Source organism: Pelobates fuscus, chromosome 6 (assembly GCF_036172605.1).
Source record: "Pelobates fuscus isolate aPelFus1 chromosome 6, aPelFus1.pri, whole genome shotgun sequence".
Taxonomy (NCBI): Eukaryota; Metazoa; Chordata; class Amphibia; order Anura; family Pelobatidae; genus Pelobates; species Pelobates fuscus.
This window is the reverse complement of record NC_086322.1, coordinates 102,535,149-102,560,387: the sequence shown is the minus strand read 5'-3', so window position 1 is coordinate 102,560,387 and position 25,239 is coordinate 102,535,149. Positions and strand designations below refer to the sequence as shown.

Here is a 25,239-nt window from a genome sequence, read left to right as displayed (position 1 = left end):
AAGGTTAAGTAACCCAGCAAAGGACTATTAGAACAGAAAAAACTAGCAACAGGTAGCTGAATATTACTCACTGTAGATTAATAACGAAATTTTGGGAGCAGGAGAAAGGGGGGACCGTCCGCCACAACTCTGGACACCAACTCCGATTCAGGGGACGGAGTGGACGTGTCACAGATGAAAAGGGCGCGAAAGCGCCGTTTAAATGGCCGCCGGTGAAATTCCGGCTGAATTGAGCGTTTAAAGTGTCAAGCGTTTAGCCGCGAGGCGGCAGAAGATTGTGTGTATAGTTAGTGCTCGGCGGTTGTGGCTGTCTACCGCGCTCGGTAACGAAGATTCCGAGCGCGGACACAGCAGCCGAGCCGCAAGATGGCCGCTGGAGGCGTCCCTGACGGGGAGCGCGTGCGCGGCTGAGTAAGGCAATACCGGGATCCGCGGTGTCGCCGAAAAACCTCCCCAGGAGTTAACTCCTAAGGAGCAACAAATGTACCAAAAACTATGTGAATAGCGTAATACATAAATGGGATTGCCAAATTAAAGTAGTATGTGCCTATCACAGCACACTTCAATAAGGCACAGCAATTAAAGGAAACATTGAATAATATGTAAAATAACACATTTTATGTATACCAGCAATCGATGCATTCAATATAAACAAATAGTTTGCAATCATTAACAAATACAGAATTCCCACAGCCAGAGCTGAGAGAGTTGTACTTATCTGAGGGAAAGCAGCAAAGAAAGAGGAAATGGTCATCAACACTCAGCCAGCTATAGAGAAAGGATGTCACTGATTGGATGATCATGTTGCTAGGCGGACATTGCCTGTTGGAAGGCAGACCTGTTTTAATGTTTTTTTTCAATAATGTTTCTTTGCTGCTGAGGGAAATAAAGAAAGAGTGCAGCATAATAGGAGCCTCCGGGTCTTTAATAAAATTGAGCAGTGAATAGATATTGGAGGTAGAATAATAGAAAGAACACTATACTTGAGTATTATCCCTGTGGGCATTCGTCTGTCTGTCACTATATGTGCCTTTTTACAGGCTGCCCATCTTGCATACCCTCTTTACTCCCTGATATTTAGAGTTAATAGCTGTCATTGTGCAGAGTTCTATTTAGTTTGTTACTCTGTATCACTTAGCTGCACCTCCTGTCTCTCTTCTAGTCCTTGACTTGTTATTAATATATTAGCACATGCCATAACTGAGTGTTCTTCATCCTGGACCAGATAACTTTATAATGTCCTTTAAACGTCCCTATCCACATCAGCCGGATGGGGGATTCCATGAAGCAATATGGCTGCCGTGCCCCCTATGCCCTCTGATCAGGGTACTCCAGCCAATCTGAGGCTAGCCCCTCGCTCCCCGCCCCCCAGGAGATCCAGTGTCTTTATAAAGAGTAGCCTTGGTGTCACTCGTCCTATTTTGGCTGACAGTGCAGACAGGGAGCTGTCTGCCTTGGGAACTCTGAGAGACCTCTCTAGGGGACAGTTGCATCTCCACTTCCAAGATGGGTGACCAGGCTATGAGCTTTCTCAAGGACTTTCTAGCTGGGGGCATTGCTGCAGCTATTTCCAAAACTGCTGTGGCTCCCATTGAAAGAGTTAAATTGCTCCTGCAGGTAAGATCGGCATGATTTTATTTCCTTATAAAAAAAAAAAATATATATATATATATATATATATATGAAAATATGTGTTTATGGCTGAGTATTACCCACTGCTTCTATAATAGCGTTTGACATTGTTGCTGTATGACAGAATGACCTATAGATAGATAATATAATACAGTGTTGCTAAACCTATCACATGTGTTTGACTTCATTTGAAATGAGCCTGATTATTATTAGTTATGTCTACAAAAATTATGCTGGTGTAATTTATCCCACTTGACTATAGGTAAATGTAATGGATTCTACTGGAAATAAATTCAGGAACCACATGTATCTAATCTCAGAACTGTCAGAGTCTCTTTAAGGGATTGCCTATAGACTATAAATCTTATCACCCCCAGAAGCTGGAGTGATAGTAGATGTCTGTCCCTGCCACATGATCCATATGCCCCACTACATAGCCCCCTCCCTTCCACGCACACTTGTTCACACACAACCCCTCTTTTCACATTCTAACAGCTACTGCAGGGTTACATACTCTGCCCCTTGAGCCAAAATAGGAAGGGTAGTCATCTGAGCCTCTCTGTATTGCAGCTTTGAGTGACTAAATATGGAAGGTGCCTTCTGCTCTCCAATGGGAAGGACGTGGAGTTCCTTCCATTAACTGTTTTTAGAACGGAGCCATCACAAGGTCTGACAGGAATGACACAGAGCACATGCTAAGTGATTGACACAGACAAGGCCTTCTAGCACACAGCAACACTACAATACCTGCAAAAAAAAAAAACATTTAAAAAATAGTTTGATGAAAATAAACCTTCTACTGGCACCTTACATATAGCAGTGTAACATTTACATTCGGAAAAAATATTACATTGGATATTAAAGGACTGTCATTCATAACATAATTTGCAGGGTTGTATACCAAAGTGACTTTTGTCAAGAATTCAAAGTAAATCAAAAATGAATTTCAAATTTAAGATCAAAGTAGCTGAATTGGAAGTATAGCTGACGTGAAGATTTTTTTTTTCCAGAACAGCTATATTGGCCTTAAATGTGAAATTCATTTGAATTTAATTTGTACTTCCTGCAATTATCACTTTAGAGAGTAACCTTGAAAATCATATATTAATCAACAAATAATTTCATCTTTACCTTGAGCTAGCTAAATGTGTATCAAACAAAAATATATTAGCAGATATAAACTAAAATACCTTACATTCAATTACAGAAAGTCTCCTCAGTACTCATACTTTCACATGGCAACAAAATTCAAAAACCTCCCAGCATCCTCCTGTTCCTCTCAGTTCTGGAACCTGGCTTCAGCTAAATGTTTTTTAAGTGCACTTGACAATCTATACCTTTGATAATGTATTGATGAAATTACTGTAGATAATAGGGATAAACCAAGCTCTATATAAATCTTGCCTGCATGCTTTTTGGACGGGTTATTATGTAACAAGTCTATTGTCCAGGTCTTGATGCACATATGAGATTATGTATGAAGAGTTAATGGCAAAGTTCTAAATGGAATAATCCTGCTAATTGCTCCATTTTTAGAACTTGTCTAAAAATTACACCCTACATAAACCTCAGTATGTATTGTAACTATAGGGATTTGCAAATATTCCTGCAGACAATATAGGCCCACACCAGTCAGGCAGAGATATTGACGGCGTGCATTATCTGGGTGGACACACTATAAGTATTCTTAAGCGCTTTCTGGATCCAGGGTTGAATGTTCACTTCTATGCTAGTACCTGTTCACTGTTTTTAAGAGAATAGGCAACACTCCAATGTATTAACCAGTTGCTACTGAAATCCCATGACAGTAGCCCATTCATGAAGGCATTCATGGAAATATTGGCATTAGCCTGGGCAGACGGTTCATTCATGGTTTCTGATGAATGGAACTGCTACTGAGTGCTGACTATATGTCTCATAATCATATGCTGATCTTCCTCCCATTGAAAATTATCAAATTACTAGGATTGGCTGACAAGTGTGAAATACTTTGCAGTCTGAAAAGCGCTCACTAGAGGATGCTGCAAATCCACAGAATCCTACAGTTCCCTCTAGTGGTAGTGTTACTTAGTGCACCCTGTCTTCTTGCAAAGGGTGAGGACTTCCAGCGTTGTTTCACGGAGACAAATTCCGGTACACAGCTACTAGAGGCAGTCTTAAACCTGCAATATAAACATTGCAGTTTCTCTAAATCGCAGAGCTAAGGGAACAGGAACACTGCACCAAGAACATTTAAATGAGATGAAGTGTTCTAGGTGCCTATGGGGTCTCTTCAATATGAAACAGTATAAACTAACGGCTGACCTGGTGTCAAAGGAGTGCCCTTCTCTCTACCACATTGATCATGCAGAATTATGACTTTTCCATTTTGTTCAACCTGGAAGACAATGATTGGCTGAGAGTGTTTGGAATCTCCTGTGCCGCTTTAAAAAAAAACTTTTTTCACTGTGTTACTTTCAGATGACAGACATTCAGAAGGTGCCAACATTCATTTTTGGCTCTGAAATGTAGTTGTTGTGTTCAGGCTCAGAAGTCCATAACATGAGCTTGAGGAACAAAATTGTAGCAGACGGAAAGTGATATCTCCTAATCATTCGTTCCCTTAAGGATATGCATTCTTTGCAGTTTGGGAAAAACTTTCACTTGGACAATTTATTGAGATTTATCTCTGGAGATAATTCACAGCATATGACATATACAATATTAAAGTAAAACATCAATGATCATAACTAGGTGTGCTTATAGCATGAAGTTTAAATAAGTATGATGGTGTCTTTCCCCTCCTCCTGTCGATTATAGTTATATAAATACATAGCAATCTTAGTTGAAAAAAGACTAAAGTCCATCAAGTTCAGCCTTGCAGTGAAAGCCTTCCCCATACTGTGTGCAGTCATGCTTCTACCTGGCTATGGAATATTTTGTATGTAGTTAACGTAAGCTTTCTTCTCATAGCATGCAAGTCCATCATAATGTGCATAGGCTGTTTTATTGCCTGTTTAATTCATAACACTTGGACACCGAATGGCAGGAGGTGGCCTGTTTAAATCAGGCTATTTTAGCAAGACATTGAAAATGAATACAGGATGTTACTACCAAGAGCTGTAAATGGTGGTATACTCTTGGCTATCTCCATTTGAAGATACTTTTCAGTGGCCCAGGATGTCATAACTAGCTTGCACCCTCGTGTACATGAAAAGTAAAAAGCCTGGTGCATACTAAGATGGCTGCCTACAGGTTAGTATCCGCACACGTAAACGTGTAATTAAAAACGGGAAAATGTCTCATAACCCAAAGCACAATCAGATTTTGCTCATAATTTAATTCATGTTTTTCATGGATGTAAATACTCAGAAGCCATGGCATAAAACATTGTAAATGCTGATGAAGGCAAAAGTTTGTAGTTGTGACTTGAAAATGTAAACATTTCTGGTTTTGAATTACATCGAAGCTACTATGAGTTACCATAAACATTAAACAGTAGACGGTGTTATCATCATTACTAATTCATAGACCGTAGAAAGACAAATGAGGAATTAATAGACATCATGTGCCATCCTCCTGAGCGGTGATTGGGTGGGTTTAGTTCCGATCATTTATAATAGATCTTGCAGAATTTTTTTCACTGCTTATTGGTTTTACAATTGGCTAAGCAGCTTCCTTTATTTTCTAAGTCTGCCTAACTTCAGCCCACTCTAACTTAGATGGGAGTATTGCTCCAGAATCTCTTCACATCTCTGCATATAAATTAAAATCATTAAACCATGCCAATTATTTTTAAGGAATGGGGTATGTTTTTCTAAGTTGATCAGTTTATCTTTCTAAAAATAAGTCTACATAATACCCATTATAATAAGAATTGTTCTGAATCTGGATACAGTAACATCATATAAAATGCGTGTACAACTGTGCTGTTCTGTTACAATTTATTGGTCATGGTGTGGATTTTTATTGTAACTATAATATGTAAACTTGTTGTAGACAGGTCTGTTAATTAACCAGTTTATTTTCCCTAATGACAGGTCCAACATGCCAGCAAACAGATAACCGCAGAGATGCAATACAAGGGAATCATGGACTGTGTGGTCAGAATTCCCAAGGAGCAAGGCTTTATTTCCTTCTGGAGAGGCAATCTAGCCAACGTCATCCGTTACTTCCCAACACAAGCGCTCAACTTTGCATTCAAGGACAAGTACAAGCAGATCTTTCTGGGTGGAGTAGATAGGCATAAGCAGTTCTGGAGGTTTTTTCTTGGTAACCTGGCATCTGGTGGAGCTGCTGGTGCTACTTCACTCTGCTTTGTGTACCCTCTGGACTTTGCTAGAACCCGTCTGGCAGCTGACGTGGGTAAAGGTTCAGCCCAAAGAGAGTTTTCTGGCCTTGGAAACTGCTTAACCAAGATCTGGAAGTCAGATGGTGCTAAAGGTCTATACCAGGGCTTCAACGTGTCTGTCCAGGGCATTATCATTTATAGAGCAGCCTATTTTGGTGTCTATGATACTGCTAAGGGTAAGTATCACCGTGTAGAGAAGGTTACAAATGTACAAAGAAATAAAATGCATACAAAGAAATATTGGCACTGCTTGTAGTTGTATACTATATTTCTAATGAAGCCCGGCCATTCTTTAGAATTGTTTCTAGTTATTGTTTAGGTGTTTGATAAAACATGGCTGCGACATAGCTCCAATACTCCAACTAACTACCTCCGTCATGTCAGCTTCAGACTAAGAAATTCAGACTAAGTTGCCAAAGCTTGACTGGGGTCTCTGAGGATCTTTTCAAACTTACCAGGCTGCAGTGATGATAGGTCAGGAGACCTTCTCTCGTATAAAGCAGATACTATAGCTTTCTCCCAAACACCACTCTCTCTTCAGGTGGACCTCCATACAATTCAATATACAGTACAGTTGTCCCTATTCAGCGCCACTCTGTCTGGGGACTTAATTTCATTATATCCAGCTAACACAATAGGCTTCCTGCTGTGCCCTCATAGTCCTAGAGGAAATGACAGAACCCACTTTTCCTTTACCATACCCCCACAAATAAATATATATCCCTGGAAGGTTCACCACCGAGAAACCGCGCCCGAGTCACAGCGTATTACGTGTAAGTTTTACTGGGTTTCGACTATTGTACGATTCAATGAGGAGATCCAGGCATGACGCAGCGTGGTCCTGGTTTTCAAAAAGGGTTTTAGTACCCCTGGGGAGGAGAGTGCACTCAAGCTGAAGGTATCGTCTGATGCCGCCTTGCCTCCCTCCAAATAATGTTCTATCTGGAGGTCTGGGAACTGAGCAATACCCGCATTAAGATTGACTGGACCTTGGCACAGTCCCGATCCTAGGAAGATTTCCAAACTATTTCAGGGTATCTCCCAGTGAGGCATAAAATGGGTACAGGCCCAGAGGTCCTCAAGTCCAGCTGGGAAGCACAGTAAGCATCCAGGGCCCCCATATCCCTACCCACAGTGACAATAGCCCCTTTCTAGGGGCTCTTTTGACCAGGCACATAGTCTGTGGGCAGGAGGCTGGCCTTCAAGCCTCTCCAGAAGTCCCTTACACGGGAGCTTCCATCACAATGTTGTTTTCTAGAAATGTGTATTGTTTTTATAAGAATGTCAGTTGTGCCACCTATACCCAGAATGCCATTTACACATAAGGTTGTTACTGCACTGCTTTTATCAGTAATTATACTAGTATATAGTAACACTAATTGCAAGATGAACCAAAAGTAAAAAAAACACCCAGATGCCTGTAAGAGACAATCAAGATGGTGGAAGGGTAGAGTAGGATTGTTTTGCACATTCCTCCTGAGGTTAATATAAAGCTTAGCAGCGATTTGCTGGGTAAATCCAAAAGTTTGACTCCATATGTAATGAAGACCTGTGTTTGCAGACATAGAATAATTGAATCCATTGGCTGAATAAACTTCATCCATTATTTCTTCTTCTTGGGATCCACTATTGTGCTAACTTTAATGAGGAAGAAGCCCTTGTAAACTAATTACAGAAAAGAGAGCCTTCAGCTCATTATTGATAACTGTAACCCAATCCATAAAATATGCTATCTTGATATATGAATACTAACATTGTTATTCTTATAATCACATAGTAACAGTGAAACTGCCTCAGCACAACTGGAATATAGAAGATATTATCAACAGTCAGCACAATGACATTCTAACTGGTACTGACTGAGGATGATGTAATTTAGTGATAACTGTAGCGGTACAGATCTCTTCTTCTAGCTTGTTATGGGCTTGCCCATGGCACTCTAATATTACCTAGTCCATTATAATACACCTTTTTCTTCACCTACAGGTATGATGCCAGATCCCAAGAATGTGCACATTGTGGTGAGCTGGATGATCGCTCAGTCTGTCACTGCCGTAGCCGGTCTAGCCTCCTATCCATTTGACACTGTAAGACGTCGTATGATGATGCAGTCTGGCAGGAGAGGAGGTACGTTATGCTGTGACTATGGTCCTTTTGTAGTTAATCAATTAAGCTTAGTGATGGACGGTGTGGATTTCTGTAAGCCCAGTAATTAACACCTGGAGTATTCACCGGGTTTGGTATTGACTAAGTTTTACATTAGACTACACTCTAGAATAACATTTACAGGTTTGTTAGTCACGGTCAGACCCCTCAAAATATTTAGCACGGGAGGGAGGTCAGGTTTGTCCCGAGTTCAATTTCTGAGCCAAATAGTCCCAGATTATAGTCATTTTGTAAATTGGGCCTCTAATATAGGGTGTAGTGACATAACTATGATAGTCGCAGTACTGCTGCATCCACTGGAGCCACACCATTTCCTGGTTGTCTTGCAGAAGTAGCCGGGCTGCAGGTGGCTTTTGTTAGATTACTGACCAATACATCAGTGTAGATATAGGCATAGCCATCACCGCAATGGAGCCAGTTAGAGCCAGAGGTTTGCACTTATGGTGTGCGTCTGCACTGCAGGAGCACTCTCTATATATGTTGTCAAGGGGAACCTGTTACATATTTGAGTAAAAGGTGAGTGGTGCATATAACTTCTATTATAATCTCACTAGTCACTTCAGAAAAATGGATATCTCCTTAGATGCACAAATTTACGCAGTACAGATTATTTCTTAAAATGAATCTGTCATGACAGATTCATCTCAATGGAGAACAGCTCATAAAGTATGGAATACTTCAAATAAATCTACATTTCCTTTGAAAGCTGTTATGTTAAAACAGGGCACGATACATTTTCTCACATCTAAAGCCAGCTGAAAAGTTAGTAGTAGTTTTTTTAAAACTAATAAAGCTTTATTTTCAAAAACAAAAATACAATTCGTAACGGAAAACTATAATCACCAGAACCACTGCAGCTTAATGTAGTTGTTTTTGTATTTATCGCCTGTCCCTGCAGGCATTTTAATGTAAACACTGCCTTTTCTATGCTGCCTAGTAACACCTTTAGTGACAATCACTGAGACGGCCACTAGAGGTGCTTCTTAGTTCAATGCTACACAGTGTCTCCACGGAGGAGCTGCTGATTGGTGCTGTGATGCATTTTGCCAAGCATATGCAATAGCCATCTACTTAAACAGGCACACACTGAGACACACACACAGCCTCTCATAGTCAGACAGACATTATCAGTCACACACACATACTCGCTAACACAGGCTTCCTCAAACTGCGGCCCCCCAGATGTTGCTGAACTACAACTCCCATGATTCTATGAATGTAATAGATAGGCTGAGAATCATGGGAGTTGTAGTTCAGCAACATCTGGAGGGCCGGAGTTTGGGGAAGCCTGTGCTAACAGATAGAAACACATACATATTTAAACATACTCACACACATTTCCTCACAAATTATTATTTGTTTTTCACCTGGAGTGGAGACAGAGTGTCTCCTTTCCCTGGGGTGCAGGGTGGCTGCTGAAATCTTCAAGCTTTTCTTGCTCTGCTCCCTTGCGTACTGTTTAGGGGCCAGAGTGACATCATATCCTGCCTCCCGGCAACACAACAGGAAGACTATAGCTCCCTCGCCGCCTCCATTCTCCCTCAGCTGGCCATATGGGATGACAAACACTAGGACAAAATTCCTAGTCGCCATGGCGACCTGGAATTTGTTGAGCCCTGTATTAAAAGTACACAAATAATAACACTTCTGTAGATATAACCGCAAGGAAAATATGCATTTGTTTTTCAAAAGTTCTTTAGGGGTTTTATGAAATTGTGGTTGGATATCTAGTATTAGCAGCTATTTCAAGCCCTCCCTTTTTGTTCCTCAGGTTTCTGTGGCTTCCAATAATATGCTTCTCAATACGATGTATTACAGCTCATTGAGAAGTCTTAGCAAGGCAGGTGCTCTTGGCAATTACTGCCTTTTGAGGTTAGCTCCACTGAGCTAACCAAACCAGGAATGAACAATACCAGCTGTGTGGTTGATAGTGGGGGAGGTGCAACAAGGTTTATTTATAAAAGTACAGATTTCTATTGAAATTAAATAAAAAAAGAAATAGGTCACACTCTCGACACATAAAACACTTCAGGGTGCTTTATGTTTTTGGAGTGTTCCTTTAATAATCGCCTCTTTTCCAGCATGGAAGTGTCTCCCTGTCCGAGAGATCCTTCATTGCCAGAGCCGAGAGATATCTGTTACGCTGATCCTATACTCATCTAGCAAGTGCTAGATGAGCACATTCACTGTAATTGCAGTGATGCACAGCAGGAGAACAAGCTGTACGGAGGTTCTCCTGCTCTCCTCACTCACTCAGTTTTTGGTACCGATTGTTATGTGTACATGTGAAGAAGGAACCTTATTTCTTTTAATAGTTTTTAACAATTTAGTGGTGAATTTTTATTCTCTCTCATCTAAGGTAATGTGTCTTGCACCAGTCTTAATAACATAACAGTGTTTATAAGCTGTGTAATTATCTAACCATCTTTCTCCATATTCCAACAGCTGATATTATGTACAAGGGAACAATCGACTGCTGGAAGAAGATTTCTAAAGATGAGGGACCTAAAGCCTTCTTCAAGGGTGCCTGGTCCAATGTTTTGAGAGGCATGGGTGGTGCATTTGTCCTTGTGTTGTATGATGAAATCAAGAAATATGCATAAATTGAATAAACTTGATTAAAGCTTTAGTACACTTTTTAATGACTCAGTGCAGCATCTGTTTTCAGAGGCAAATATGTATTTCCTAGGGAAATTAACATGGCACAAAGAGGACACATTCAACAGAAGTGACAATGCAGAAACCATATACCATATACATTTTGTATACAGGTGACTGAATCCACTTAACACCTAGGTACCCTCTATACAAATCTATTTATATATTAGTCCTGTATTCTTTTTAATAACAATGAAATAGGTCTTGCAAAGGTTAATGTAGGTCTTAGTTCAAGAATAAGCCTTCCATAATTACAGAAGATTACAGAAAAAATACATTATAATTTTATCTGTCATCGCCAATTATGTACAGTTGTGGTCTGAGTTCTTCACATATATATAAATATATATATTAAAAAAAATAAAGTCAATTAAAAGTTTTTTGTGACATTAAACACAGATGCACTGTATTTTGTTATTTAAAAAAATAAAAATAAAGTTATAGTATTGCTATTACGTGTTATTTAGAATGACAGCATTCCCATACCTATAATAGAATGATACTTCCAGGAGTTTATACCAAGAGCAGCTCAGTGGTAGTGTTCTGAAAGTGGAACAATAACCATGGAAACCATTGGAATGATGGTTACACCATTTATGGCACTTTGCCCTATAATATTCCTTTATAAAGACCAGTGACTTCCAACTTGTTATACAAGTTATATAGCCATATAAAGGGGCTAAAAAGCAATTATCTACAATAAAAATTTACATGTGAATGCAATGTAAACTTGGGGGTGGTGTCAACAGAGAATTGTAAGAAACACTCCAAGCACCATAACCACAAAGAGTCCCAACGGTTGCCTGTGCCACATTTGATCTGATCAGAGCTGCAGAAGCATGTTAATTCCTTGCGAATGCCAATTGAGTGCTCTCTGTCAATAAATGAGTTGAATGAGATGCTGCATTGCACAAACTGCCGTCTGGCTTTTACAGCTTTGAGAAAACCAGATGTAGAGGGGCGCCTGGCGTGACCCAGGTAAGTGTGAATCTGTCCTTGTGGTAAGTGGTATTTGTGCTTGGAATATATACATGCAAAGGGTCTGTGAAATTGTTATATCAAGTACAGACTGATGTTAATGTCAACTGTCCTACTTTAAGACTTTACTTTGTGACTGTATTCACTAAACCAAGAATTGTGGAGAATATAGGGGAGAATTGCTAAAATTAGGCCAAAAAACCTCCAACTTAATTTCTCCAAGTTGGCTATTTGGCTTAAATTTTCTCTTATTGAACTGGAAATAATTAATAGACATACCTGTGATTAGTTCATCACTAAATCATTCTAAATTACTAGTACAAAGTTAAATATCAAATGTAATATTTACTGAATGAAACCCCAAGAGTTAACTACTTCACTACCAAGCTATTTGAAGAAGAAGAAAAAATGACTACCAAAACAGGTTATACACTACAGTGCATATCAGGATGCTTACGCAAAATTACATAATGACAATTACTGGCATTTGCTTTAACCCCTTAAGGACCAAACTTCTGGAATAAAAGGGAATCATGACATGTCACACTCATGTGTCCATAAGGGGTTAAAGACAGGGGAAAAAAATCATTTAGAGAATAGCAGAGTTAAAGAGCAGAACAAAGTATTAATTTATTTTAATTACAATTAAAATGGTGAATGAAGTGTATACAAGTTGTTGGGGTACTGGGACATACCTCTCTTTGTCTGAAAATGCATGTTATTCGGAATAAAAGGGTTAAATAGTAAACATAACCTCAATAACAGTAAATTACACTTTTTCGGGGCTGTCCTGCTCATTGGTAAATTTACCAAGCACAATATAGTGCAAGGCCAAAAATAAAAACAACACATGGGTTCCCTCCCCACTGTTTATGTATTAATCCACTAGTGCATGGCTCTGGGCAGTCGCCCCAAATTGTCAGTTTCTTGGGACATCCCAGTGAAACCGTGACTGTAACCATAGCCCGCTGGGTAACACACAATCCACACAAGGAGCAGGAGGTCTTCTAACCACAAATAAACGTGACAACTGTGTAATGAGTGAAGCCGCTTTTTAATGAGTGTAACAGATTTGATTTCAGTCGTTTGGTAATTTAAATTAGATTTGTTCCTTACATTAAGGGAAAACAAAACTTCCACTATGACCATGTATTTAGCTACAGCTGCAAACATTGTTCTATTTAAAACAGCTAAAACCAGTTTCACTGAAAACCTACACCATTACAGCTGCCTTTTCTTTTCTTTGGCTTTATCTGCACCTGTTGCTAGGTTTAAGACTTGAAACATTGCCACATTTATTACAATTAATGCCAACCTAGAATTTGGTACCTTGCTACAATTTAGGCTGTGTTCTTAGAAGGCTATGGTTAAAGCACATTATTTATTTATTTTTTAATTCTTTATTTTTAACAAGGTTGAACACCATTAATACAAACAATATTAATACAAACATCACATATCAGACTTATTCATGGGTTTAGGCATGTAAAAGGTACATCATACAAAGTAAAACATAAGTGTTTAGCAAGATTGATAGCTTATTTGGCAAATCGTCCTTGAAATGTTCCAGATATGTGGGTGGTGTCCATCCAATTTTCAATATATATAAAAATCAAGGAAATCTGGTATGGCTATCTTGCCAGAAGTAGAGGTTCATAGGTCAAAGATTACTAACACATAATAGCAGAGCCTCCAACATATCTGAGAATCCCACCCCTCCCCGGTGTCTGGGGGAGCTGAATGGTGTGACTATACGCAGTGATCGGTAATCCGTGCTGTAGTGTCCCCTTCCAAACAGTACAGGGGCGGGGTTCATTAAATCATGGTAAATGTAGAGTAGCCATACACATGAATATTAAAGGAGGTAGAAGACATAGAGGAACTTAAACTAGGAATATGAAGGAAAATGGGGAAAGAAAAGAGAAGAAAGAGAAGAGTCAGAAGGGGAGGAGGGGGACGGGAAGGGGGGGGGGAAGAGATGGGAAGATGTGTGGGAGGGGATGGCATAGTCATATAGCCCTAAGCTCCTGTGTAAATAGTCATGTCTTTTGGTCCTGACCTAACATCCCTGTACCCGCCTGTGGGCAGCACAACCCCCAAGGAGTTGTCCGCCCCCTGGTGGTTTCCCAGCGGAAGCCCCCATGTCTCCTCAAAAAGGAGAAGTCAGGTCCAGTTCCCGTGGCTCCTAATCTCCTAAGTTACTATCCACCCAAGGTGCCCATATTCTGTCTAACTTTGCGTTCGTGCCCCTGACCTTTGCAGTGAGTTTATCCAGGAGGTAATTATCTTTGATTTTCTGCAGCAACATGCGAAGTGAGGGAGCTGAGGGTTGACGCCAAACCTGCGCAAGGGCCCGCCTCGCCGCCAGAATCACCTTATGGACCAACTTCTGTTCGGTCCTGGTCCAGTCCTCCAGTGGCCGGGCCAGGAGGAATACCCATGGGTCCAGCCCTACCTCCCTGCCAAAGATGTCTTTCAATAACCCCGCTACCTGCCCCCAGAAAGTCTGGGCCACAGGGCATTCCCACCACATGTGCAAGTATGTTCCTTTTTGCCCACAGCCTCTCCAGCACACGTCCGTAGATAGCCTATGCATTCTACAGAGCTTCACCGGGGTGGTGTACCACCTGAACAAGGTTTTATATGCTTGTTCCTGCATAGTTACACATATAGAGGAGGTCGCCGCAGCTTCCCAAATCTCCTGCCAGTCCACCCCTTCCAACTCTTCACCAAGGTCAGCTTCCCATTGGGCTATATACGTAAGCTCCCCCCATTCCGAAGTGGAGGTACTCAAGTGCGCGTATAATTTTGTGATAAGGCCCCTTGGGAACTGTTCCTTAAGGCATAGGGTTTCAAAAAAGGTGAGTGGTTGGAGTGCGCATAATTTAGTTGCCGAAGTCTGCACATAGTCCCTAAGTTGGATGTATCGGAAAAAATCCGATGGGCGCAGGGCAGCTCTAGTTTGTAAGTCTTCGAACCTAAGAAGTGTTCCGCCCTCGTAGAGTTGGCATAAACGCTGGAGGCCCGTACTCTCGATCGCTTTGAATGCCCTGGCATCCAATCCTGGGGTGAAGGCTTTGTTCCTCAAATAGGGAGTCAGCGGGGATTCCCGAGGGGACAGCCCATATTTGACCGATGTAGCGTCCCATATTTTCACCGAGTTTGCTATGGCCGTGCAAGCAACCTGTGCTATCGGTCTCTGGTCCCGAGGGACCCAGATGTAGAACTGAGGGAGATCAGGTCCCATAAGAGCCGATTCTAAATCCACCCATCTTCTCTCATCCGGGGGAGAGTGCCAAAACGCGATTTGCGAGAGTTGGGCCGCTAAGTAATAGAAAAAGAAGTTTGGTAATCCCAGGCCCCCCCTCGACCGTGCTCTGTACAAGATATTACGGGAGACCCTGTGTTTCCTGTTCTGCCATATGAACCTCCCCACCGCCTGTTGCAGTGCCCCTAGGTCAGACCTAATCAGCTTGACTGGAAGGGCCTGAAACAAAAATAAAATCCTGGGGAGCACATTCATTTTTACAGCGTGGATCCTACCGATCCATGAGATCGGTTTATCCTGCCAGTGTTCCATGTCAGATATCAGAGTGCGGATCAGAGGGGTGTAATTTTGTCTGAATAACTGGGCGGGGTCTGCTGTCAGGTGTATCCCTAGGTATTTGAGACGGTGTTTCTCAATTCGAATATCATGTACAGTCCCTACGTACGTAACGTCAGGGTCACACATACAAATAGGGAGTGCACTCGATTTAGGCAGGTTCACCTTATAGCCTGCCAGGCTACCGTAGGATTCCAGTACCGCCGCCAATGCGTCTATCGACTCCTTCGGAGATGTCAGAGTCAACAATACGTCGTCTGCAAAGGCGGAGACCACATATCGCCTATCCCCTAGAGATATTCCCCGAATTTCGGGCGTGTTACGCACCTTTTGTAGGAGGGGTTCCAGCGATAGGGCGAATAGCAGGGGTGACAAAGGGCAGCCCTGTCTGGTGCCATTGCCCAATGTGAAAGGTAGTGCCTTTGATCCCGTTATTCGGACCCTTGCCCGAACATCCGTATACATAGCCCGAATTGCAGTGATATATGAGTCAGGTAGGCCAAAGTGCCGCAGGACCTCGAATAAATAGGGCCACCTAACTCTATCGAAGGCCTTTTCCGCATCAAGCGACAGGATCAGGGTAGGGATCCTTTTGGTTGCTTGCCTCCAAATAAGGTCGATATTGCGCCGAGTATTCTCATACAATTGTCTGCCGGGTATAAAACCCACCTGGTCCGGATGGACTAAGTGTGTGAGGAAGGGGTTCAAGCGTGTCGCTAAGATCTTAGCCAGAATCTTAGAATCATGATTGATCAGCGAGATCGGGCGGAAGTTCTCGGGAATCGAGTCATCTCTGCCCGGTTTCGGTAAGAGGACTATGTCGGCCAGCGACATGTCTCTATCCGGCACCCCCCCCTCCACGAGGTCGTTAAACAACGTCTCCATGTGTGGTGTAAGAGTTTCCCGAAAGACTTTATAATAGCCGCCTTCGAATCCATCCGGTCCAGGGGCTCTGTTGCCTTTCAGCGTTGAGATTGCCGCATCAATTTCATCGGCCGTGATTCGCGCTCCCAGGTTAGCTGTAGCTACAAGATCAAGCCTTGGCAGTGCCAATTGATCCAAGAATATCCTAGTTTCCTCCGTCTCGCGTTGTTGCTGGTCGCTGCCGCCCCTCCCGGAGTGGTTGTATAGTGCTGAGTAGTACTCCGAGAAAATCTTTGCGATATCAGTGGGATCAGTGCGGTACTTACCAGCGGAGTCTTTGATTCTAGTGATGTGGGAGTGACCTTGTCTCGGGCGGAGTGATCGTGCCAGAAGTGTGTCCATTTTGTTGGACTTTTCGTAGTACGTCCTCTTGGACCATACCATAGCTCTGGCCGTATCGTCCAGAAGCGTCTCACGTACCGAGGAACGCAGCGCCTGTACATTCGCTAGCGTATCAGCGGTCGAAGCAGTCTTGTGCTTCTCCTCAGCTTTGCCCAAGGCCTCTAAGAGAGATGACAGTAACTGCATTTTGCGTTTTTTCTTTAAAGTGGCTTCACGAATAAATATACCCCGTATTACCGCTTTATGGGCGGCCCATATCGTGGCTGGACGGAGATCAGGCACCACATTCCTGTCGAAGTAATCGGACAATTCCATACGGATAGTCTCCACCACGGCCGGATCCTGTAGCAAGGAGGTATTCAATTTCCAAGACCACGGAGATGCAGTGCACAAATTGTCTAATGACAATGTGACCTCAGCATGGTCCGACCACGTAATAGATCCAATCGAGGAGTCCGAGACCTTTGGTGCCAGGTGGGAGTTGACCAGTAATACGTCGATCCTCGAGTACGTATCGTGGGGGGCAGTGTAAAAGGTATAATCGCGGTCGTCAAGGTGGTGAGCCCTCCAGATGTCCAGGAGGCCAGTGCGCTGGATGAACGTGCGAAGCAGTTTATCTTGTCCTCCCCTCCTATGCGACCTTGGTATCCCAACCCCCCTGGCTCCGGTCGACAGCTGGACATGGAGTGGCGTTGAGATCTCCCCCCACAATAATCATTCCATGCGGCAGCTCATTAACCGTTTGGGCCATGGAGTCCCAAAATTCGGCGGAGGGGTCGTTGGGGGCATATATATTAAGGAGGTGGATCGTATGGGAGTATAAATTCCCCGAAAGCACTAAGAATCGGCCCGCCGGATCCGTTGTCACGGTCCCTATCCGGAGAGGGCACCTATGGTGTATAAGTACCGCTACTCCATTCCTCTTATTTAGGGCCCTAGCCTCGTGTACAGTCCGAAATGTGTGGTCTCTCAAAGCAAACTTCGCGTTCAGTGGGAGATGCGTCTCCTGTAGGAACGCTATGTCGGGGTTGAGGCGTTTGAGTTCCCGGAACATGAGACGTCTTTTATTCGGGGCATTAAGTCCCTTAACATTTAAAGACAAAATCTTTAACGGCATGACGATGGGTGGGAGGTCACGCTAGTCTTATCTGGCAATCCCGTTTTGGGTCGACTTAGAAGAAGCACAGTGGGTCCAATGACTGCCCCTCCCAGGGGGGGTAAAGAGTGAAAGTGGGGTTGAGAGAGGAACGAACTAGGGGTAGGAGGGTAGGGTGAGAGAATGGAAAATGTAAAGAGTAACAATGAGAAAAACAGTAGCCTGGTCTTACCTATTGCCAGGACAATACGGGGTATATGTTGAAACCTCTCCAGAGCACCAATTGGGCCCCAGAGAAGTAGGAACATAGACCAATCAAGATGGGCACCTCAAGGGTGCCAATCACATTTAAATTGGAGACAGAGATCAAATTAATAAGTATTGGGAGATACCAAACGGTGGGTGGAAAACTTTCGGGTCGCGTCAGGTCGTAGCCCAGTGTCATGACCCCTATTGAAGGGGCACTAGAAAGGGTGTCTGGGGGCAGCCGGCAAATCCATTACCCCCTCCCCCGGCTCCGGCGGCAACTAACAGTAGAGGGGGGGGATACAGTGTTACCAAATACAAATGATGGTGGCCACCTGACTACGATCATGCATTCAAAGTGGTATTATGTATACATGTAGCAATTTGTGTGTGATGTGTCATGAGGTCGGAAGTGTAATTGACATGTTATACTTTCCGATTCAGGTCCCCCCACTGTGAGGGTGGGAGAATCCATCAGGGTCTAGGGCCACCTCCAGAGGTATTGATAAGGGAGTATAGACTGCATGTGAAGGGATTGGCATTAGAGAGCATCATGTGAGAAGGCAAAAACAAAAAGGAGTATGTAGAACACGTATATACACTTCAGACCGGAAGAAGAATCCCTCCTCCCCGGAGCCGTCAGCCGGGGCACTGGCCCATGGCCCCCCATCCCCCGAGTCCACGGGCCCCTAAACGAGGATAATAGGGATAAGATACTGAGAGTTAGCTCTGTGCCCGGGAAGGTAGTCAGTCTCCTGGAGACGCGGCCGGGCCCCGAAGTAGAGAATGCACATTACCACAACGATCCACAATCAGATCCCCAGGCCCCATCCCCCACCAGCATCATAAACCTTGCATATACAGCCTCAAGTTATACAAAAATGCATCCTAATCCAGCCCCGACACACTTGGAACAGAAAACATTCGACAGCGCCCGCCGCCCGCCGCCCCGCAACGATCCCGCAACCCCTCTTAACAAAGAAACATACTAAAAAACCAAAATGTACAGCAATCACCGGGCCCCCGAGACCCAGCAAAAATATATGAGTCGAGCGGGGGAACATGTTACAGTAAAAGGCAGAGAAGGGGCCTCGTCAGATTAATATGAAGAATATCAGGGCCATATTCAGAGAGAGCGTGGAATCCCGCCCCTCCCGAGGCCACGATCCCACCTGCAATAGGGGCATCCCATAAAGCCAAGGATGCTGTCTATATGATCCCAGTTGTCAGGGCCCCAACCCCCTCCGGCCACTAACCCCTCACATAATAAAACACCAACACATCAGCCTAGCTCGGGATATAAACAAAAATGACCGAGCATACGGAAAGGGAATCATGGTATATGACCTCCGCCGCCCGCCGCCCCTCCATAATCCCGCAGCCCTGCCTTAACGAAAAGAAAGTACATATAAGTCCCCAGACCCCAGATATCCCATAATCAACGAAACAAGTTCTGGCTTCTGGTCAAGTGGAACAGTGGGTAAAGAAGGGGCCCCCTCGATAAATCAACGTGGGCAACAAAGCCATAGGCGGGGAGAGCGAGCAACCCTAACCCTCCCCAGAATTAACGATCCCACCCGCAGCAAGGGCAAACCAAAAGCCCCTTAGGGCCTTACGCGAGAACCCGGCAGCCGTAGCCCCCATCAAAAAAGGAAAGGCCCCACCAAGTGGGATCCAGCTTCCCCCCTCCCAAGCAATATGTACCCACCCGCGAGACCCTGCCATCTAGGACCTCGGGCCACAGCTCGGGGTGAACAGCTGAAACCCCCAATCACCTCAATCCGCCGCCGCATACCACTCTCAGGGGAGAGCAGGCAGGACCTCCCCTGGCCCCTTCGGAACCGCAAAGTCCTCAGGGGTCCGGATCCCCAGCTCGCTCAGGAATCTCTCCGGGTCGCCGTCTGAAAATAAAATTTTGGTGCGTCCATCCCTGAAGGCCAGAAGCCGAAAGGGATGCCCCCAGGCGTATTTGATGGAGTGCCGCTGCAGTAGTTCAGTAATAGGGCGCCAGTCCCGACGTCTCTGTAGAGTCAGAGGGGTCAAAACCTGGAATAGAGCAAGTTCTGCCCCATTGTGGATAATCGGGTGGTCTCTGCCAAATTTCATCAGGGCCTCTTTCGTTTGGTAGGAAAGGAATCTGATGAGTACATCCCTGGGACGCCGGTCATCCGCCCGTTTGGCGCGAAGCGCTCTATGCGCCCGCTCAATATGCCATAGATGATCGGGGATATTAGGAAGAAGTGGCTTGAAAATCCCCAAGACCACATCGCTCAGGGATCCTTTCCCCTCCTGCTCCGGCAGTCCTCGAAGGCGGATATTGTTGCGCCGCGATCGATTCCCAAGATCGTGGATTGCATGGCTTGCAAGGGATAGCTGAGAGGTTAGGTGGTTGATTTGGGCAGCTGCAGCGTTATGGGCCACGACAGTGGACTCCATCCGCCGCTCAAGCGTCTCCGTTCTCACCCCTAAAGCCTGGATCTCAGCTTTAACTTCGGCTGTGTTGCGGACCATCTCGGTAGCCAGGTAGCTGCGGACTTCAGCCAGCTTTGCCAGGATCTGACTAGTGTCGGATTCTGCAGACCCCATAGCTCCTCCGCTCGCTGGGCTCGAGGGCGAACGGGGTGTGCCCGGGCCCTCTCGTCCGCCATCTTGAGTGGCCGCGAACATATCGGGTACTGAGACCGTCTCCGTTGATTTTTTCTTTTGGTTTCGGGGAGCCCTTTTGTCCATCGTATTTCCCCCACCTGGTATCGTAGTTTCAAAGGTCAGTCTCCGCTAATGTAGGCTATTGGCACCGTGGCTGCAGCAGAGCTCTACCCAGACACGTCCAGCTCGCTCAGCTGCAAACCACGCCCCTAAAGCACATTATTATTGAGCATGAATTAATTCATTAAATTAATAACAATTATAGATAGATAATATATAATGATTAATAATTTATTATTGGAAAACAATACCTTAGGAGTGGCATTATTTTAAGCATTTGTATTTTACATACATGTCCTGGGCTACCCAAGATTGGTGGTAGTTTGAGCTGCTTCAGTTTGTAGAGAGAGATGCAGCAAACCTACAAGGAACAAAAATGACATGGTATAATATTGTAAGAATCAGTATTTAAATAGTGACCATCAATTTAAGTTGCAAGCAAAAGTAAAATACATATGTTGGTTATAAACTCTTTGTAATAAGGATAAGAATAGTTTCTCACACAAAAATAAACGCTGTGCTCAAACTCCCACTACTCTTGGTCAACAGGAATGGCTGTAGATCTCATCAGCCCAAATACATAGAACAAAACAAAACGTTACCCTATGTACATTTAAGCCCTTAAGGACACAGCTTCCGAAGCTTGTCTTACGCTTAATGACACAAGCAATTTTTGCATTTTCTTGCTATATGCGTTCAACTTCAATTTGCAGGGGGCGGAGCTTGGAGCCGGAACGAAGCAGCCGCCATCTTCCAGAGCTCCGGAGCGAAAAAAACGAATCCTGTAAATATCAGCAGCATCCTACAACGCACACAGCCCCTGACTAGTGGGTCGGCTCCAGGGCATCACGCAGAACACGCTGATGCCCTTCTTTTCAACCCCGGGCAGAAAAACCCGAAAACGAGGCCCTAGGGCCTACCTCGCGGGCGGACAGCCGACGGAGCTCGCCTGGGGACCTGATCCGCGGTACACGCCGGAATATTACGCCCAGACAGAGGCAAGTACAATGGGGCGCAAGTCACAAAAACAGCCTGCCCCCAATTCCAGAACGCAGCGAGACATAAGCCAAATGCTGCAGTCCCCGGCCACATCACTTACCCAAACGCCCCGTGGGCCCTCACCAACCTCCTCAATGGAGGGAGAGCACACCGACATTTCCCCCTCCATCACTCACCTACCGGAGGCAAGACAGAGGGCGGGAGACCCCCCGGACACACTCCTTCCCAAAATTGACCCCCAGCGGGCTCTGCAGGGGACAGGGGACCACACACCAGCCTCCAGAAGTGACATCCAGGAAATGCTGGCCGGCCTGCAGAAAAACCTAAAACAAATGTGGGAAGCTGACCTCGCGGTGCTCACCACAGAAGTGCAGTCAGTAAAAGCACGCACACATGCCACAGAATCAGGCCTGGCAGACCTAAAACAGGACCTCCAAACACTAGGGGACACAGTGCTGAGCCTAAAAGCAACACAAACCACGATGGCCAGACAACTAAATATCTTGGACGATAGAGGCAGGAGGAAAAACCTGAAAATACGGGGGGTCCCAGAAAGTATACCACTTGAAGAACTGCCCCATTTCATCAGGCGCCTAGTAGCAACGGTTCTACCGTCGAAAGGGGCCAGACAATTTATGTTTGATGGCATATACAGAATAGCTAAGTCACCCCGGGCTCCAGAATCAGCGTCACGGGACCTAATCTTGCGCTGCTGCACCATGACTGACAAACTGGGAATCATGGCAGCGTTTAAAGGGAAGACCCCATACACTTTCGAGACTTATCAACTCTCCCTATTTCAAGACCTCAGCAGGGAAACACACCTTTGGCGTAAAACGCTGAAACCAATCACTGTCACCCTTCAAGAAGCAGGCATCACCTACAGATGGGCGACCCCGAAGACCTTGTGGGTAACTAAGGAGGGAAAACACTACAAAGTCTCGGATTCAACAGAGGGACCGGCGCTACTCACAACACTGGGGCTAAAGACACAAGATAACAACGCAGCCTCAAGCCTCGAGCATAGACCAGCGGGAAACAGAGCAGTAACCGAACCCAGAGGACCACGCGAAGCCAAGACCTGACTCAAGAACATTTCATATCGACCCCAGTTGAGGGGCACTGAGACTTTCCCAGATTTCCAGTTTGCCCCGTTACATTGGTTAATCTGTCTTACTTACCACCGTTACAGGAACACACATATTCCGGAGTTTAATTAACACCCTCCTCCCTCTCCCCCCCCCATCCCCAGGGTAACAGGGGAACTATGCACAAAGGGGCTTACACACGACCTCGACGACACCATTCGGCCAGCGACCCACCCTAACTAAGACATAGCTAAGTAGGACTGACAGTCCAACATCAGACAACACATAAGTGTCACCCATAGCCGCACCATAGCAGTCATTCTCTAAGAAGGGACCTGAGCCACGCAACTAGATCACACGCAACATAAACCTATTAGGGAATACCGTGGACACATACAAATAGTCTAACAATTCATAAGGAGCCTCTCCCAGAACCTCCTTGTAATAGAAGACATAGACGAATTCTGACTCTCGAGCCCCTAGACATGACATACACTACCGGGTTCTACAAAACAGGCAATGTTGGTGGAGACGGCACCTACACAGCGACGAACCCATACTTCCATACTTACTTACTTACGCACGAACCACACTCCGCTACAACCCAACAGCCCTCATAAAGCAAAAAATGTGCATGATGTTTCTTACAGTTGTCTTGTTGTACCAAATTTAAAATGTCGATACGTTACTTTACTATTTCCATAACAACACGTTTGTGTACTTTTTCACATTGTGCGCTGAAAAATAAAGAATTAAAAAAAAACAAAAAACTTCAATTTGCATCTCTCTTGTTTATTGCACCGACGCATAGTATATACTGTTTTTTAGAGGACAGAAAGGGCTTTAATTTGATGTAACATATATATATATATATATATATATATATATATATATATAAATGCTTATTTATTATTAAAAAAAAATACAGAAAAATGCAAAAAAAATGAAAAATGTGTTTTTTGTACAGTTTTTGCAATAATAATGTGTGCCTAATTAGTGCGGGTTAAAGAAAGTAATTAAAAATAGATTCATTTAGTTGTTCTGATTTACAGAATATATAATGTGTCTGGGATTTTCAGTTTTTTTTGGTAGTTACAGGTCACAAAGCACAAGGAGTAAAATAAACTGTTAATATGGAGCGATTTTAGAATTTGGTATGTTTGTCTTGTAAGCTTAATAGCCATAAAAGAAAACAAAATTGCCACACAAAGGTATATATTTATATAAAGTATACATCACAGGCTATTGTCCTAAGGTTGTTTTGACACTTTCTAAGTAGCCATTTCACCGCCAATCTCTGCTAAATATTGGAGTAAAATTTTGTATTTTGGTGTTTTTGGCACACAAACTTATAACAAAGAACTTCTCATGTGTATTTTGTAAAGTTGGTGTGTGCTATTCCTGTACACGGTTTTATTATGTGTTCAGTTACTTCTGCTGAGTACAACGGTACCCCCATTGTATGTCTTTGGCACTATTTCGTGAAGCTACAGTGCCAATAGGAGACCTGTCCGTTTCAACATTTACAGTAGAATTTTGAGAGGCGGATTTAATGGGCCTATGCTTCAATTTGGGGTATTATAGCAGTTTGACTGTTCAAAAAAAACCTCATAAAGGCCTACCATTTGTAAAAGTAGACACCTCAGGGTATCTCATATGGTGCATATTGTGCTTTAACATGCCCCCATTTTTTCACCAATATATGCCAAAGTATGTGGTAAAATATAATTTTGGGCATTTTTTACATATGGATTACATTTTTGCTGGGCATTTTGTACATTTCATATGTGCCACTAAGTTCAAACCCCCCAAATTATGCTCAGCTAAGCCTTCTGAGTAAAACAATATGCCCAATGTATGACCTAGACACTATTTTGTGAAGTTACACTGCTGTAAAAGAGACGTAACAAGTTAAGGTTTTTAAGTGTGAATTTTCATGGAGGGTTTTGATGCGTCCGTGTCCCACTTTGGAGCACTTGAGCAGGCTACATATTACAACTACACTATAACGCCATACCATTTCTTAAAGAAGACATCCCAGGGCAATTCAAAAGGCATATTTTGAACCTTAGCGTGGGATCATTTTTCCGCTAGCTTGTACCAAGTGTAGTGGTAAAACGCATATTTTCTGCCTTTTTGACACACAAAGTGAGTTTGCGCAGTATATTTTTCAAACCTTATGTGTACTATGACTGTATAATACTTCATATGTTGCTCAACTATGTCGGCTGAGTACAGCAATACCCCCGTATGTACCTTTGCCAGGTATATGTGGACATTGAAGGGGCACATTTGAGACACAGCCATTCCATTTTTTTTTTCAAACTTTTAATTTTTACGCTGTGTCTATGGCCCATTTTAGAGTATTTTACAAGGCTATATAATCCAATTACCCCATAAAGGCATACCATTTCTTAAAGAAGACATCCCAGGGCAATTCAAAAGGCATATTTTGAACCTTAGTGTGGGA

General features: G+C 43.8%; 2 protein-coding genes across 2 annotated transcripts in view; one reads left to right on the top strand and one right to left on the bottom strand.

The window, feature by feature from the left end:
* Window positions 1–1,167, bottom strand: part of LOC134614390 (EF-hand calcium-binding domain-containing protein 6-like) — a 144,228-nt gene extending 143,061 nt beyond the window's left edge. The window contains exon 1 of the mRNA XM_063458122.1: window positions 1,145–1,167. The gene's annotated coding sequence lies outside the window, so the exon portion shown is untranslated. The remainder of the gene's footprint in view (window positions 1–1,144) is intronic.
* Window positions 1,168–1,409: 242 nt separating this feature from the next.
* Window positions 1,410–10,765, top strand: SLC25A4 (solute carrier family 25 member 4). The gene is made up of 4 exons (XM_063458123.1): window positions 1,410–1,617; window positions 5,652–6,138; window positions 7,949–8,089; window positions 10,574–10,765. Exons 1-4 carry the CDS (start codon window positions 1,507–1,509, stop codon window positions 10,729–10,731), a joined length of 897 nt encoding a protein of 298 aa, XP_063314193.1. The 5' UTR covers window positions 1,410–1,506; the 3' UTR covers window positions 10,732–10,765.
* Window positions 10,766–25,239: the final 14,474 nt, after the last annotated feature.

Bases quoted from the DNA above. Each gene is read 5' to 3' on its own strand.
- SLC25A4 (XM_063458123.1), top strand. From the start codon at position 1,507: ATGGGTGACCAGGCTATGAGCTTTCTCAAGGACTTTCTAGCTGGGGGC. The intron at 1,618-5,651 runs GTAAGATCGGCA...CCCTAATGACAG, and splicing joins GAGTTAAATTGCTCCTGCAG to GTCCAACATGCCAGCAAACA. The intron at 8,090-10,573 runs GTACGTTATGCT...ATATTCCAACAG, and splicing joins GCAGTCTGGCAGGAGAGGAG to CTGATATTATGTACAAGGGA.